This window comes from Brassica napus, chromosome A3, assembly GCF_020379485.1.
Source record: "Brassica napus cultivar Da-Ae chromosome A3, Da-Ae, whole genome shotgun sequence".
NCBI classification, from domain to species: Eukaryota; Viridiplantae; Streptophyta; class Magnoliopsida; order Brassicales; family Brassicaceae; genus Brassica; species Brassica napus.
Window position 1 is genome coordinate 26,152,843 of NC_063436.1, and position 17,330 is coordinate 26,170,172.

The following is a 17,330-nucleotide window of genomic DNA, read 5'->3' on the forward strand; positions in this document are numbered from 1 at the left end:
CAAAAAAAACGAAGAATGTTTTCTCTCACTTTTTCTTGGTCAAAACAATTTGCTTTAAAGAAAGTTTCCCTTGTTTTTTTCAGTAAATGTATCATATAACCACAGTTAACATTTCATAAATATCTCTTATATGTAATATATACAACTATTATACAAGAATGTGAGCATGGCCGGTCCTGAGATTCAAGAGGTTATAATCGATTTATTAAAAATTTCAACTAATTTTTTTTTATAAATTTGAAGCGTAAAATGTTTTCTTGAATGTCTGTAGTTTTTTTTCAAAAAAAAATTAGGGGACTAAGGCTAATATGAAAACATGGCGGAACTGGACATAATACAACATCGCTAGGTAATGATAGCAAAGTGATATTGTTATCTATTGTTTGTATTATTCTTTCATCCTCGCTCTCGCCGAGATTGTGAATATTTTCTCCTTTGTGACATATCTTCACCGAATCATCCATGTGTTATTTTCTCCTTTTTTCCAATATATGGGGAAAATCTAAATTTCCTTTTTCCCTTTCTTTCAAAACTCACCAAATAATACCATTTAAAAAAGAATCCCGTCAATATACTCGATTATGAATCCAATCCATATGAATATACAGAAACTGTTATGAAAATCGATAATCATAGGCTTTGTAATCATTTTACAGACAAATAACCCTTTTGGAAATCATTTACTAAAAATATATACACCAAATTTTTTTAAAAATATATATAAACAACATTTAAAAATTTATTTGAGTATAGTTTATTAATCTAGCTATCAACTTAAACATTTCAATGCTTGAACTTTTTGAATCTCATTAGTTTTCTAATGGAGGGACTAAAAATATGTAAAAGTTGCATAGATAAGATCATTCATTTTATATTGTACTCTTCGTTAATTTACATATATTATTAAAATCTTAAAAGTGTTGTGTACAACACATACTCTTTCTTCATAGAACCTCGCCTATAAATAACAACAATATAATAGTGCTGAGCCTTGTTCTATATACCAATCTTCTCCAAAACTATTTGCGTCCATTAAAAAGAGAGATATTGAAACGATGGAGGCTCATGATAAAAGAAAACATTCGGTCGGCGGCACAACCCTCCACACGTGTCATCCGTGCCGGCGCGCCGTTCCATACAGAATATACGGCGTAATTCACACGTGTGGCATCTTAGCCCTCATGTACCATCATATTAACTCACTTCTCACAGCAGACACAACCCTAATAACATATCTTCTTCTCTTCTCCGATGTCATTCTCGCTTTCATGTGGGCCACCTCAGCTTCTCTTCGGTTTAACCCGGTTCATCGGTCCGAGTACCCTGAGATGTATGCAGCTAAACCGAAGCAGGACTTTCCGAAGTTGGATGTGTTTATATGCACGGCTGATCCGTACAAGGAGCCTCCCATGATGGTGGTCAACACTGCTTTATCTGCGATGGCCTACGATTATCCATCCGACAAGATCTCGGTCTATGTATCGGACGATGGAGGATCGTCTTTGACCTTGTTTGCTTTGATGGAAGCTGCCAAGTTCTCTAAGCGTTGGCTGCCCTATTGCAAAAATAACAATATTCAGGACCGATCTCCTGAAGTCTATTTTTCATCAAAATCACATACTTGGAACGACGAAGCTGATAATCTTAAGGTATGTATTATATCTTAAGCTGATAATCTTAAGGTATGCATTATATCAAAATCACATACTAGAATATTTTTATTTCTATTTCGAGAAGTGCATAGACGTATAGATCAACGTATTACGCTGCACTGATTGTTACACTTAGTGAATAGTAATTTGAAATATATAATTTAATAATTTGAAAATTTGTGTAATTGTAAAATAAAGGAGAGTCATTGTTGTGCAACTTGTGATGAAGGGTCAATGCTTCACAACCTTATGAGTCCTTATCGTATCGACGATAATGTTTATGTTCCCAAGATTTTGGATAACTGTGACATCACCCTTATTCATTTATTAAATTTTTAACATTGATGGTTTCTTCTTTTTGCTAAACAACATTGATGATTCTCGTAAACTTTTTTGAAAAAGATGATTTCTCCTAAGAGCATCTCCAAAAAAAAACTCTATTTTAAAGTTTACAAAACTTTATATTTGAAGTTTTAATATGTTTTTCTCCAAAAGTAAAACTTCAAACCTAACTTCAAAATTATTTATATTTTACACTATGATCCTTATATTTGTCATAGTTGATGTAAATTCATAAAACTTCTATAAATAACTAATACATATATATAAATATTACAGAAATATTAATTAAAAAAAATCTTACACTAAAATATAAAATTATAAATAAAAATACATAATTAAATATTAAACTGCAAGCAAATATTACATTATTGCATAAAATTATTTCCATAATGCTCCCATATATGATCAACTAGTGCATTTCGAAGTAAGAAACGATTCTCTTTATTTTTTATTTGTAGATTACGAGCCAAAAATTGTTGAAACCGGATATCCTCATAATATGTCTGCTGATAGTTTGATATCATCAAACGAAAAAATCCTTGATCTTTTAAACGAAAGTACAACAAGCAGGGAAAAAATCATGAGATGATTGAATTACGACTGCAAAATGAAGCAAAAAAGTTAGCTTTTAAAGAAATAAAAGAGGAAAATAAAATATTGCTAAAAAATTAGCTTCTATCGATGATGTTAATATTCGTGAATACATTCGATCTGAACAAGAAAGAATCATACGAAAAATGCGTCAAGAGCAACAACAACAATCATCTTCGGTTACACAAAATTTGTTGAACAATATTTTGGAGATTTTGGAGGTTCCGGAGCAAATTTATCAGACTATTAGTGTTGCTATAATATTTAAATTTGAGTAATAATTATGTCTTCATGTGTCTTTTTAATAAGTTTTTATTATGGTTTTTTGTAATATTCTTGTTGTTTAATTCTAGTTTTAAAATATTATAAACTTTGTTTTAATTTTTTTTATTTAATTTCATGTATAAAACTTAAGTTTATATAACAAATTTGAAATATTTATGAGATATAAAAGTTTTAAGGATTAAAACAATAAACAAAAAAAATATTTAAGAATTATAAATATGATGTATAATTGTAAGGACCAAAATGCAAATAAAAAGATGAAGTTGAAAAGTGAAACTCTATATTTGGAGTTTCACTCTTCAAAACTTCAAATTTGAAGTTTTGAAGTTTCTTTTTGGAGAGCAAAAAACTCTATATTTGGAGTTATAGAGTTTCTTTTGGAGATGCTCTAAACGATAAGATTAAGAATCGCACTCGTAACCTAAATACTCTCTTCAAAACGATAAAACTTGCTAATATACTTTCTTTTAAAATATACGACTTCTACATATATGTAAGCATTATGAACCGATATGTAAGTATTATGAACCGATGATATGTACCTCTAACATAAAAGGACAGTGTATTAAACAATTCTAATGTTTCACAAGAAATAAATACTGATTGAGAAAATCATATGAGACAGTGAGACAAAATATTAAGTTATATACTAACAAACAGGTATGTGGAATCATTATCGTATACTAACAAACAGGTACATGTAATTATCGTGTGGTGGAGCAGATGATGTACGAAGATATGAAGAGCAGAGCAGAACATGTGGTTGATACTGGTAAGGTTGAGACTGAGTATATCACATGCGATCAATTTCGTGGGGTATTTGATTTGTGGACCCAAAAATTCACTCGTCAAGAACATCCCACCATTATTCAGGTATTTAAATTATCAATAGTTTAGAAAAATCAACGCTCATTAGTCATTACTATATATGATTAATAATTTGCTATATGGTATTAATTTGCTTATAGAAATTCTCAAAAACAGCACATCCACTATATATTATTTGAGAAGCATTGCAACATTTTTTTGTAGCCACGTGTCATCACTAGAATGATTCTTAGAATCCTTAGAGAAATAAGTTGGTCCATCTAAATATATAATAAGCTTTTTATTAAACCACAATAAATACGTTATTAATGTGCTTCATTATTTCCTTAAATAAGATTACGTAATTACCTAATGTGGCTAAAATATATATGACAATTAATGATTTTGAATAATAAAGATTTGATAAAAATAAGTGTGTATTATAATTATATTTGTTTAATTTTAACCTATTAAAATAAATTAAACAATCATAGTAACCCTACAATAAAAATTAAAAAAATATTTATATATAATATTTTGAATTTTAAAAAACGAGTATAAATAACTAAAACTGTTAAAAGTTTCACATTCTAATTTTGTGATATATGATTTAAAACTTTTGTTATGACATGATACAAATAATTAAAAAATAATATAAGTTGAAAGTCTCATTTAATAAGTATCAAAAATAAAAGATATATAAGTATATGTATCATTTTAAATTAAACTATATACCATATAAAAAATACATAAATATCTTAATTTTGAAATTTACTTTCAACATTTTTTATGACATGATACAAATAATTAAAAAATAATATAAGTTGAAAGTCTCATTTAATAAGTATCAAAAATAAAAGATATATAAATATATGTATCATTTTAAATTAAACTATATATCATATAAAAATACATAAATATCTTAATTTTGAAATTTACTTTTAACATTTTTTTGATAAAAAAATTGGAAAAATATTGACAACTTAATTTTTTTAAATATTATAAATTACTTAAACCATTAATTCCACAGTGAAAAGTTTGTTATAACTAATTTAGACTTTTTTCTATAAAGATACAAATGATAATAAAAAATATGAACAAAAAACATCATCTAATTAATATTAATATTAAAATATACCATATATAGTACTATCATTTAAATTTAATTATATATCATATCAAATAGAAAAAAAAAAATTTGATTTATAAAATTTATTTATATGTTTGCACCAATTTAATTATATAAGTAGTAGATAATGACTTTTTTATTCGATATATATTTATTATTTCATAATATGTTATAAACATATAATATATAAAATAATTTATATATATAATATTTATTCCGCGCAAGGCGCGGATCTTAACCTAATTCTTTACATATAACAAATCTACATTTAATTAATCTGAGAGCAGGTGTTGCAAAATAGCGAAACAGACATGGACGATTCCGGAAAATTTATAATGCCAAACCTAATATATGTGTCAAGAGAGAAGAGTAAAGTTTCACCACATCATTTCAAAGCCGGTGCTCTTAATACCTTGGTATCACCTAACCCTACCTTTTAACTGGTTTCAATTTGGTTTAGCTAGCTAGCTAGTAGCATTTTGGTTTAATTCTAGTTAAATCAATGTTTTTTTTTCATTGTAGCTACGAGTGTCTGGGGTGATGACAAATTCGCCGGTCATTCTAACACTAGACTGTGACATGTACTCGAACGATCCTACAACCCCGGTTCGTGCCTTGTGCTATCTAACTGACCCTAAAATCAAATCCGGTTTAGGTTTCGTGCAGTTTCCTCAAAAGTTTCAAGGAGTAAGCAAGAATGATATCTATGCATGCGAGTACAAACGTCTCTTCGACATCAATATGATTGGGTTTGATGGGCTTATGGGACCAAATCACGTGGGAACTGGCTGTTTCTTCAACCGACGGGTTTTCTATGGGCCTCCATCTAATATGATTTCGGCCGAGATAGATGAACTTAACCCTAATCGGATTGCGGATAAATCCATCGAGGCGAAAGATGTTTTGGAATTGGCACATAATGTTGCAGGATGCAGCTACGAGTACAATACCAATTGGGGATCCAAGGTAAGGTCAAATCACCACTCACATATTAGATTGACCTTATCTTATATTCCATTTGTTATAAAAATAATTAGTCGTCAAAACGTGCAAATAGTGTTTTTTATTCTAATTGTTTAACGTGTTTATGCACTATAAAAACTACCTAATAAGAACATTCTTAGATTTTCTTAACATCACTTTCTTAGATAAATGTAGTTAATAGTTTTGACCAAAAAAAATGTAGTTAATAGTAATTCCTGATTCATATGAACATAGATATCATACTCTTTTCATAATAGATTGCCTAAGATCGATGGGTCTTTTAAAGAAAACTAGATCTGAACCCGCACGTCCGTGCAAATATATATTTATGTTTTTAAATAATATTTAAAATATAAAATAAGTTACAAAGATATATATTTATTATCAATTTTTATGTATATAATATTATTTTGAAAATGTAATATTTGTTGAAATTTGGTTTTGATTTAATTGTACAAATCATACATTAATGTAATATTTTGTTTATTTGTTTAAAAGTGCAACATCATATTAATAGTTTAATTTTAAACAATAGTTTTATATGCATCAATACAAATTTTATTAATTTTTTTGTTTAAAAATTTTGATTCTCGAAATTTTTGTATGTGACTAAATTAAATTATTTTATATTATATTTAAAAAATATATTTTATTTAATATATTATTGTTTCATATTTTTACTACAAAAATCAAACATAAAATGCTACAACTAATAAAATATTATTTATTTTGTTTCATGTAAAAATTAATTTAATAATCTTAAAAAGAATTGGACTATACTATTTAATTTCAAAACTAATTACTCAAATATATATATTATGGTCTAGCTGTCAAAAAAAAAAAAAAAAAAAAAAAAAAAAAAAAAATATGGTCTAAATAATGCAGATGGGATTTAGATATGGATCTTTAGTAGAAGACTACTATACTGGGTATATGCTCCACTGTGAAGGATGGAGATCGGTCTTTTGCAGTCCCAAAAGAGCAGCATTTTGTGGCGATGTCCCTAAAAGTCTAATTGATGTAGTAAGCCAACAAAAAAGATGGGCCATTGGACTTCTTGACGTTTCCATCTCAAGATATAGTCCTCTTACCTATGGAGTCAAATCAATGGGCTTATTAGTGGGTGTCGGCTATTGTCAATATGCATTTTGGGCGTTCTGGTCAATACCTCTCATCGTATATGGGGTATTGCCCCAACTTGCCCTCCTTTATGGGGTTAGCGTCTTTCCCAAGTCATCAGATCCATGGTTTTGGCTCTACATCTTTCTGTTCCTTGGTGCTTATGGGCAAGATCTACTAGACTTCGTATTAGAAGGAGGAACTTATCGCGGATGGTGGAACGATCAAAGAATGTGGATGATAAGAGGATTCACTTCATTTTTCTTTGGCTCCATAGAGTTCATTCTTAAAACCCTAAACCTCTCCACACATGGATTCAACCTCACCAGCAAAGCCAATGAAGATGATGAACAGGGCAAGAGATATGAGAAAGAGATCTTTGATTTTGGGCCCTCTTCGTCCATGTTCTTGCCCTTGACTGCGGCCGCGATCTTAAACCTCTTTGCCTTTGTTTGGGGGATTTATGGCCTTTTCATTTGGGGAGAAAGACTTGTTCTTGAGTTGATATTGGTGAGTTTTGCGGCGGTGAATTGCTTGCCAGTTTATGAAGCTATGATGTTGAGAAAAGATGCCGGAAAATTACCAAAAAGGGTAAGTGTATTAGCTGGGATCCTCACATTTGCTCTGATTCTATCAGGTTACTTCTTCCTCGAGTAACTGCGTGAATTAGCATTATGTACTTACATTACAATAACGTTATGTTTGGAATGTGGTAAACTAGAAGCATGAAATAATAATATGATGAAATTCCTATCTTTCACTTGTCATAGAGCATTCATTTTGGAAGATAAAAAAATCAGACCTATTAGCTTTTACATCTTTTTGTTCCTCGGTGCATATGTGCAATATCTATTAGACTTCGCATTAGAAGGATGAACTTGTCGTGGCTGCTGGTGGAATGATCAAATGATGTGGTTGATTAGAGGAGTCTACTTATTCATCTTTGGCTTCATAGAGTTGACTTTTAAAACTTTAAACCTTTTCTATCTATGTAACCAATATGTAATGTGATGGTATACATGTTCATCTCTTGAACAACAAAATTAAGATTTACATTTTGTATTTGATCTATTGACTAACAAAACTTGTAACTGCTTATTTCTTCGGGGTTAATAAGTCAAACCGGTGACGTTTCAAGAGAATCTGGTTGGTTGTTGTCGTCGTCGACAGAGGTTTTGGTCGAAGAGATTAAGACAGAGGAACGACAGAGAGGGCAAGTGGTGTGAGAATAAAGCCAAAGGTGAATACAATCGAGATGAAATATGTGTTTGCATGAAGGCATTTCCACCAACTCTTCCTTCAACTCGAATTCTCCCAAACATACGCAACATCTGCACCAGTTTTCATTAAACCAATCAAACTTTCCATCCACCAAAACAAACAATGATAATATTAAACACAAGGACTTGAAAAAAGATAATATATTCACACTTGAGGACAAAAATCTTAATAAAGGTATATAATCTTGATTTTTTTGGTCTTATCTGGAATTTAAACTTTCCATCTTTACTTTTAATATTCCTTAGCTCTAAGCAACGGCCTAAAAACACTTATGAGCAAAGAGCATCTGAACTCGTATATTTCAACTTTCAAGAGGATCATTCTTAGACATCACTTTGATTTGTGTATCAACACTATTAACATAATTTATCTAGAAGAATCTTAACAATTAGAGGTCATGCTCATAAAAATTCACAAATGGTAAAGAGTAAATTTGCCAACAGATTTGATCAATTCATTCTGAACATCATGACGATGAGACTATCTTAAAGGTGTTTATTTTAGAAGTAAAATTTTGAATAAAATGGTTTTTTTTTCTTATGTGGGGATAAGTTTTTCTAAAAAGAAAAACTCTTTGCAGAAATTTCATCAATATTTGTATGAAAGAAGAGTAACTTACATAGAATCTCTTGTTCCTAATTCCTCATTGAACAAAACCACATGAAGCTTTCCTTTCAGCTCTACTTTCACATCTAACAAACAAACCTGCAATATAAAACACAATCAATCTCAACACTGTTCTTCATTTAACTTATTAGCACATAAATACCCTTTAGTAACCTCACATCAACAAGACCATAGCTCTATTATTTCTTGATGTAAATAATTCAGTACTTCTGTAGAGACATTGTGACACTTACCGAGGGGAGATGAGGAGAAGCCTGGTGGCTCGAGGAAACAGGAAGAGTCATTGGAGAAGGTGGGGAGAGAGAAGAGGCTCTTCTCTTAAGGTAAAAAAGATAGAACAAGAGGAAGAGAATGATGGAGAATAAGATGGGAATGGAGAAGATGAAGGCTTGGTAAAGTTTGAGTTGAATTGCTTGTGGGTATAGGTGAGGTGAGATTGGTGATTGAGGATCAATCATAACTTTTAGTTTCTAGAAATCAAACTCAACAGATAAAAAAAAGCAAATGAGAAATGAGAGTTATGATGGAAGCTGAGGAGGCATAAGAGGAGCTATGGTATATATATATCATGTGTATGCGTGTATCTACCCAAAAGCAGGTAACTGTGCAACCATATTGGATTTGGACTGGGATTCTCTTCTGATATAAAGTGTTTAAATTTGTTTTCTTTTCTTGTAAAATGTATACTATGGTAGCATGTTTATATATCATGTAGCAACCTTTTTAATTATAGATTACAAATTTCAATTCAACATATATATTCATGAACAAGGGTGAGTTATGATGACTTAAGAAACTTATACTGTACACATATCACATGTGATGTGAATACATAATTATGCACATCATCAGGAAGTGGAAGTGGTTGAAAGAAAGAGCCTTTTGGGTTATATAAAATACAAGGGTATATATTCCTTATGGTTCTTTAAATATAATCAAAAGGAAACAAGTGAGTAAGCAGGTGATGAGGTTCCACTAAACAAGATGAATAGAAACTTTATAATGCTTAAGGATTATATTCAAGTGTCTCTATAACATGGGACCTATATAATTATAACCTATCATTTCATTTCCTGCTGACTCATTTTGGTTATTAGATTATTTGAAACTTCATAAGCAACAATCATAGGTTTTCTATATCAAAATCCAGAATTTGTAGTGACTAAGTCTATGCAATCAGTAAGAATCGATCACCAAGTGTGATTGGATATTTCTAGATATTTTTAGAGTAAATAGGAGAAAAATAAATAGGTGGAAAAGAGAAGAAAAATAAGGGTGTGACTGAAAGGTCAAGTTAGAGTAAATATCTGAGAGTAAAATATTTTTCAGCTGTGTTACGCTTTTCTATAGCCAGTCAGGTGAAAAGTGAAAGAAAATGTTTTACTCTCGGTTGCGCTAAAGTTGTTTGTCTTTTAGGAGGGTCTATTGGAAATAGAATTTGTGTGGAGTTTAAAAATTTTAAGAGTTAATAGATTTTTAAAAGTTAAGTAGATTTGATGAATTCTTACCCAATGTATTGTATAAATTGTCATTGATTATTATAGATTTTCATATATATTTTTCTTTCCAAACTTTATCTTTCTATTATTATTATTTTTTAAATTCTTTCATAAAATAGAACTATTTGAAAATTAAATAAAATTTTTGGTTTTTTAATATTTTGACATCTTGATTTGTCTTGTTTGATTTTTGTTTTTAAGTTCTTAAGATCAACCTTTGAATTTTCTCATGATTTTATTTTAATATCAAATAGTTATATTTCATGAAAGATTTTTTTTAAAAAAATGTTATTATTAATAATTTATTTTATCTTTAGTTTTTTTTTACAATTATCTTTCACTTGACAATAAAAATGTAAAAAAATCTTGTTGTGTTTGTGTATTTGTGTTTTTATGTTTTAATATATTTACCATGTGAAATCCAGCGCAACAACTTTTTGTTATTATTTACTCTAATTTACATTTTTCTTTTTTACTCTGTTACTCCATTTTACTCCGTCTTTTTTACTTCATTGAGTTACCAATCACAACCTAAAAGTGAGAAAGAGAAGAAATTGGAGTAAATATGTTTACTCTTATATGTGAGAGAGTAAAGTTGTAAGTACATTTTACTCTATCTGAATAGTAACTAGAGGAAAAGATATAAATACTGTTTTTACTTGATTGGCAAACTTGTAGAGTAATTAGGAGTAAAATGTTTTCCACCTAATTTTTTTTACTCTATAAGTGCTTTACAGTCATAACCTAAAACCACAGTAGTACAATCACTTTGTTACTTTTTTTTGGAGAACTAATTTGTTACAAACCACAGTAGTAAAATCACTTTGTTACTATGTACATTTTTTTGTCACTTTGTTTCTATGTATTCTTCTTTTTACTTTCGGAAAGTGGTGATTACTTAAATTAAAAGTCTCTTCACTTGGATTAGGACAAGATTCTGTACCCAAATCTAAGAATTTTCAGTTACTTATTAAAAAAAAAACAATAAGATTCGAAACAAGTCGACAACCTACCAATATTTGTAGATTACCAAGATTATATGATTTTAACTTTAGCAAGAATATCATGTAACCTTTTCACATTTCATCCAAAAGAACAGGATGTCCTAGTGAACTAAAACATAAATCAACAGTAAATACCTGTTAATTTCATGGAAAACAGATAATAATGTGATTATACTTTTGGAACAATACCTGCAAAAGCAGAAGAGTTTTTTTTTATATCATTTTAATGACTTTTAATGACTTACACATAAACTTTGGTCGCTTTTTCCCCTTTTTCTTTAGTGATAGACAGCTTGTTGTTTTTTCACGTTGTTTATGGACAACTTGACCCTTTTCTCACTTGCATGTTTTATTAGGGCATTTATTTTGCCCTATATTGTTCACATGTTTTATCGAATTAGCTAAAAGCCTAAAACTTCTCATATCATTCAAATATAATATCTGGTGTGGAAAAAAAATATCTAAGCACACAGAGACTAAGATAAGCTTACTATGGATATAATCATAAGAATTTCTTTAATCTCGCTAGATTACATGGACAAAACTATACATATTTTTTGTAATATTGGTGGTAGTGGATCCTGAGGGGTGACCTCCCTCTCTCATAGTGGGAATTCTGAAAAAGGTATCACTAACTTAGATTCTAAATAGATGAGTTAAGGGATTATAAAATTACTTTATTAAACTTTTTCTAAAATACAAAATATATATTAAAAACAACTGAACTTTTCAAATGGTTGTAAAGATATTGGTAGGAGCAGACACAGGCTGGCTTTTAAGGTTACAGTTGTGTTCTTGTTTACGATTGCTAGCTAAAGCACTCTAGTCTTCTATTTCACTAAAATACAAGTTATTTATAAAGAGCAACAAACTTTGGTCTCTACTCTAATTTGGATTAGATCAGTATCACACATATTATTACACCCTAAGTATTCATAAGAACTACATAAATTTAATCCTATTTGTTTGTATTTTACAGAATTTTCTCCAGATTTGTACACAAAAATAGGCCTGCTAAGCAAATTCAAACAATTCGAAGAAATTCCTAGTCACTAAATATTCAACTTCTGACTGACAATCAATAGTTTGTTAAGTTTACCATTTTATGTGAAAATTTGATGTTGATGGTTGCTTAAATTCGAGGTCGGAATTTGGAGGTTGGTGCAGATGTGTCTTCGAGCCATCATTTGCGCCAGCAAATTAGCTTTCACGCACCATAAACTGTAACTCTAGAATAATAAATGAAAAGCTGGTCTGTACGACCTCTAAAGAACCTGTGATGGCTGTGTCAATGACATTTTCTGATCTCTGGATGCTGTTATCGAACAAACATAAGCCAATGGATGTGATTAATATATGCTTCTAGGTGGAGCCAAGTCAAATTGATAAGTCGGTTTGATATATAATTTTTAACCAAAAGAGATATAACTTCTGATCAAGAGATGAGGCAGTAACTCAATGACTTACAGACAGTTGTATATCAGCCTTTAAATACATTGTACTTTAGATTCTATCAAGCTTTTCTGTGTACACCAATACAATTCCGTATACCCACCTATTGATGAAACAGACTTCATTCAGTGACTTTTGCTGGTATAAGATTCTGATGATGCTTTTGTTGAGGACAATGACATTTGCGGCTTCTTATCAGAACATGTTCCCTGCCATGGTCGGTCTCTGAAGAATGAAAAGTATCTAACTAACTGCAAAGAGAAAATAGGGTTTCAACGTTTGTTTTCCAGAGAGGTCTCTACATCAATAGTATAAAGAAGATATATACTGAGAACACTGAATCACAGTCAAATAAAAGCGTATTTGTTAACTCTCCACACGGCTTTTTCTGCACGTAAATGTTAAATATAATAGACCAAACGGTGGGCTGAAGAGGAGATATAAATAAATATAATACAGCCTAATGAATAATTTAATTGACCCGTTCTGTGATGAGAATGGGCTAAGTCAAGGCTAAATATGATGTAAGGGCATCCCCATTGAGAGTTTAATGGGGGAGTTCACACGGTTTTCGAAAAAAAAATATTAAAATAAGTAAAAGAGGTGAACCTGTCTCTTGCAAGTTCACTGCACTGAATCCGGATCAACATTGTAGCGCGGGTCCCACAGTGCGTGGCGGCTCGCGATTGGTCCGATTAATTTTTTTTTTTTTTTTAAACAAAATTCAAACAGAAAAAAAAAATAATAAAAAAATACTTTGTGAACCCCTCCCATGGGGTTCACTGATGTACATGGCCTAATGGTTTGCACGAAATGTAAACTAGCAAGGTAGAGCTACAAAGTGACTATTATGTAAAACAATTGGCTGGAGTTCCATTTTTTTGTGGAAGTAGGTATAGTAATCATAACGATCCATCTGTATGACTAACGATTCATAGATGCATTTTAAGTACTCAGTAGCAAGTAGTCTAATTACTAACGGTTGCAAAGTGAACCAATCTCACAGTGTGCTATATTATGTATGAGGCCAAAATATTCTGGACTAGTTAAAAAAGTTTCAGCCACAAGTGGAAGATACAGCCTTGTGTAAGTCACTATCTCAAAGGATAAATGCAGAAACAAATTAAAAAAGGGGGATAAGGAAGCATGCGCACAAGATAAGAGCAATTCTTTCTTTTTGAGTACTGAATTCTTTCTTAAAGAGATGCTCCGTACACTTGAGAGCAATTCTTTCTTTTTGAGTACTGAATTTGTAGAAAAGGACACACATGAGAAGCCCTGAAGTGCTCGCTTTATCACTTTTCACATAGCCAATACAATAATAACTACTCAAGAATTCTTCATAGCACGTTCGAGATAAGAAGAGACAAATAGTTATAGTTTTCACCAAACCAATGGCATTACAAACTCAATTCATCTAACCTCCAATCATTTTTTCTGAGTTGGACTCGGACTTTATGCCGGAAATGTATTCACCAAGATAAGACTAGACTAGATAAGTTAAAAAAAATAAGATAATAATAGATAGACCCCTCTTTTGCTACAAACAAAATGCAAAGATCAATAATAGCATAGAAATGGTGATGAATCAATTAGATTGTACAGAAAAACTCAAGTCTATTCATTTTTCAGGATCCATATCACAAGCTCCATATATATATATATATATATATGCTTTAAAGTCAGATTCAATGCGCACAAGCTCACATGTAACTATGAATCACTTATTGTTTTTTTACCTAACCATTTGAAAACCAGTTCGGGATAAATCTCTAGGAGATTTCATTCAGAGATATAAGCACACAATAAAATCCCACAAAGCTGTGACAAAAAAAAAAAAAAAAAATCCCACAAAGATCTCTAGCTAGTTCTACTGAAAGCGCGTGCCTCATCTAATATCTTCTTCTTCGGAAACAAGCTGAAGAATGAGATTTTTTTTTTGTAACTGAAATATGATTGTTCCGTCATTTCTTTATATCTTCGGAAACACTGCGAATCAATGTCACAACAAGTGGAAGACCACCTTCTCTTCTTCTCCGCCATTATTTCTTCTTTCCGCGTCCCTTAAGTTAGATAAGAACCGAAAAAGGTGGTCATTTTGAAATTTCGAAAATGGGCCGCCAAAACTTCAGTTCGGATTGATGATGGCCCAAGAAGAAGACTGATGGACAAAAATACATCTTTTTCACAAGTATTATCAAGACGAGCATCAATGAATTGTGCTCTAATCAGGTGAAATGTTGAGGTCTTTTGTGAATTTACTATTCACTCAGTTTCAATTAAATATTTTTTAGCCAAAAAATTGTTTCATCTTTAAAATATATTATTTTCAATGCAATAAGTATTTTTTTAGAAATTTGTTCCAATATATATATAAGAGAATTAAATAACATGCATTTATTACAAAATACTACACATTAGGAGAAATTTCATTTTTATTTTATATTTTATAGAAAGTATAGAAATATATTATAAATGGTCCGTTTATTGTAATACGACGATGCAATCATGTCAGAATATGTGCTTGATTTGTTAACACTAGGAGTGCACAAAAACCCCGAATCGAACCGAGTCAAACCGAACCAACCAAATCGAAACCGATTCAAACTGAACCGAAGTCTATTTCAAACCATACAGTTGAATATTTCTCCAACCCGAATGGTTCGGTTCGGTTTAAAACCGAACCAAAATGAGAAACTGGAGTGTTTTTGTAATTATTTAAATTAAAAATATTAGTAATATCAATATACTAAAATTCTAATACCAAACCACGTATCTTCCACTTTTCATTCATTAACATATATTCTTCTAACCGAATATTTAATCATTAAAATATTTGATTTAAAAGAAATAGAAAAATCGGTATTTTCATATTCTTATATATGTAAACGTGGATGTTAAATTTAAACCTAAAACCTAAAAAAAAATTTATCAAAAAACAAAAGTTTTTCTCCACAGCGTCACATGGAAGATGATTCATTGTAGCATTTAAATAATAATATAACAGACATTGATGATTCATTGCATGCTTTTTAGTGATGTTGGTTTTTTTATAGTAAACTTTCATTTGTTTTCGTTCTTATATACTTTTTTGTGACTTTTAAAGGTTTTTATTTCAGTTTTATATTGAATTTAGTTTACATAGTTTATGTTTAGATAATTTATGTTTTAAAATATAATTTCTCTTAAAAAATTAAACTAAGAAAAACCTAATTAAACTGATCCAAATTAAATATAAACCCAACCAAACCAAATACAAATCGAACCAAATATAAACCAATCCGAACACAAACCGAACTAACTATGGTGTATTTTAGTTGAAAAAATACTAGAACCGAACTAACTATGGAGTATTTTAGTTGAAAAAAATACTAGAACCGAACTAACCAAACCGAACCGAGAAAATAAACGAAGTGTCTACCCCTAGTTATCACACTTCTTATTTAACGTTTAATAAAAGTCTCTCAGTCATGTAAATACTCGCTAAAAGTTTTAATTGATTTTACTCCAAATTGCCGATAGCTTGGTCAGTTTCTTCAGGTAATTTGCTATTGCTATTGACGGATACCAGTTGACCCCGTTATCTTGGAAATGTAGGCTAAGTTGACATTTTATAGATTTATCATTTAAGTTTTGGGTCAACTATATCATTTAATATGGGTTTACCTCTTCTCCTTCTTTCAATATTTTAATTTTATTTAATTATATATTCATGTTTGACCAAAAAATTATATATTCATGCTATTTAGTTGTTCATTTTCATTAATAGGCTGACGAATATTCACAGATGTGATTCACATAATTATGGTTCTTGCGGTGTCCATAGCTCTTCTTGGACAATTTCCACATGAATCACTAATTTCTTACTTAGAAAATGTGATGTCTGTTTTTTTACAACATGAATCATATTATTTTAATTCCATATGATATCATCAAAGCTTGGTAGTGTTGTAATAAAAAAATCGTTTTAAAAGAAGTGTAATTAAGTGTATACAGTATATTGCTCTTTGACGTCGTCAAAACACTGAATAAAGTAATTACACTGGCAACAAAACAACAAATTATCTCACTGTACCTTTTGTAATTAATATATAGCCGACCATCCATAATGATTATTCTTAAAATGTTAATTCTTATTTAAGTGACACCACTGTTTGTTGTTTATACGGTTTAGTTGGACTGCACAAAGAAAGTCTAGCTAGTTGAACTAATATACTTTCCCTCTATATTTGAATGATTAAGGTTTCTCACATATATTAAAAATTTACATTTTTATTATTATTTTTTGGTCTTATCAATAATGTTCTACCACTTATAATTTTACATTTTAATTTATTTTTATTTTAAAAGACAAATGCATTAGTTATATTGTTAAACATTAATCTTTTGTATACAAAAAAAACTGTTAGAACATTAGTTATTTATATACGGAAGGATTATATGGGAATTGAAAATGTTTCAGGGAAATTGTTAATCTATAAGTCATGCAATGGAATCAAACCCCCCTTTTTTTTTTGAAAAAGAGGAATCAAACTTTTTCGTTTTAAAGTAGTCGGTT

At 30.2% G+C, this 17,330-nt stretch overlaps 2 protein-coding genes across 2 annotated transcripts; one reads left to right on the forward strand and one right to left on the reverse strand.

Annotated features, from left to right (window-relative positions):
• Window positions 1-882: 882 nt before the first annotated feature.
• Window positions 883-7,664, forward strand: LOC106440557 (cellulose synthase-like protein G3). The gene is made up of 5 exons (XM_013882258.3): window positions 883-1,649; window positions 3,594-3,743; window positions 5,094-5,222; window positions 5,329-5,772; window positions 6,676-7,664. The coding sequence occupies exons 1-5, from the start codon at window positions 1,056-1,058 to the stop codon at window positions 7,564-7,566; spliced, it is 2,208 nt and encodes a 735-aa protein (XP_013737712.1). The 5' UTR covers window positions 883-1,055; the 3' UTR covers window positions 7,567-7,664.
• Window positions 7,665-7,866: 202 nt separating this feature from the next.
• On the reverse strand, window positions 7,867-9,479 carry LOC106440558 (probable E3 ubiquitin-protein ligase RHA4A). Its single transcript, XM_013882259.3, has 3 exons — window positions 9,051-9,479; window positions 8,810-8,895; window positions 7,867-8,240 (listed from the first exon to the last, which is right to left on the reverse strand). Exons 1-3 carry the CDS (start codon window positions 9,273-9,275, stop codon window positions 8,027-8,029), a joined length of 525 nt encoding a protein of 174 aa, XP_013737713.2. The 5' UTR covers window positions 9,276-9,479; the 3' UTR covers window positions 7,867-8,026.
• Between the last annotated feature and the right edge of the window lie 7,851 nt (window positions 9,480-17,330).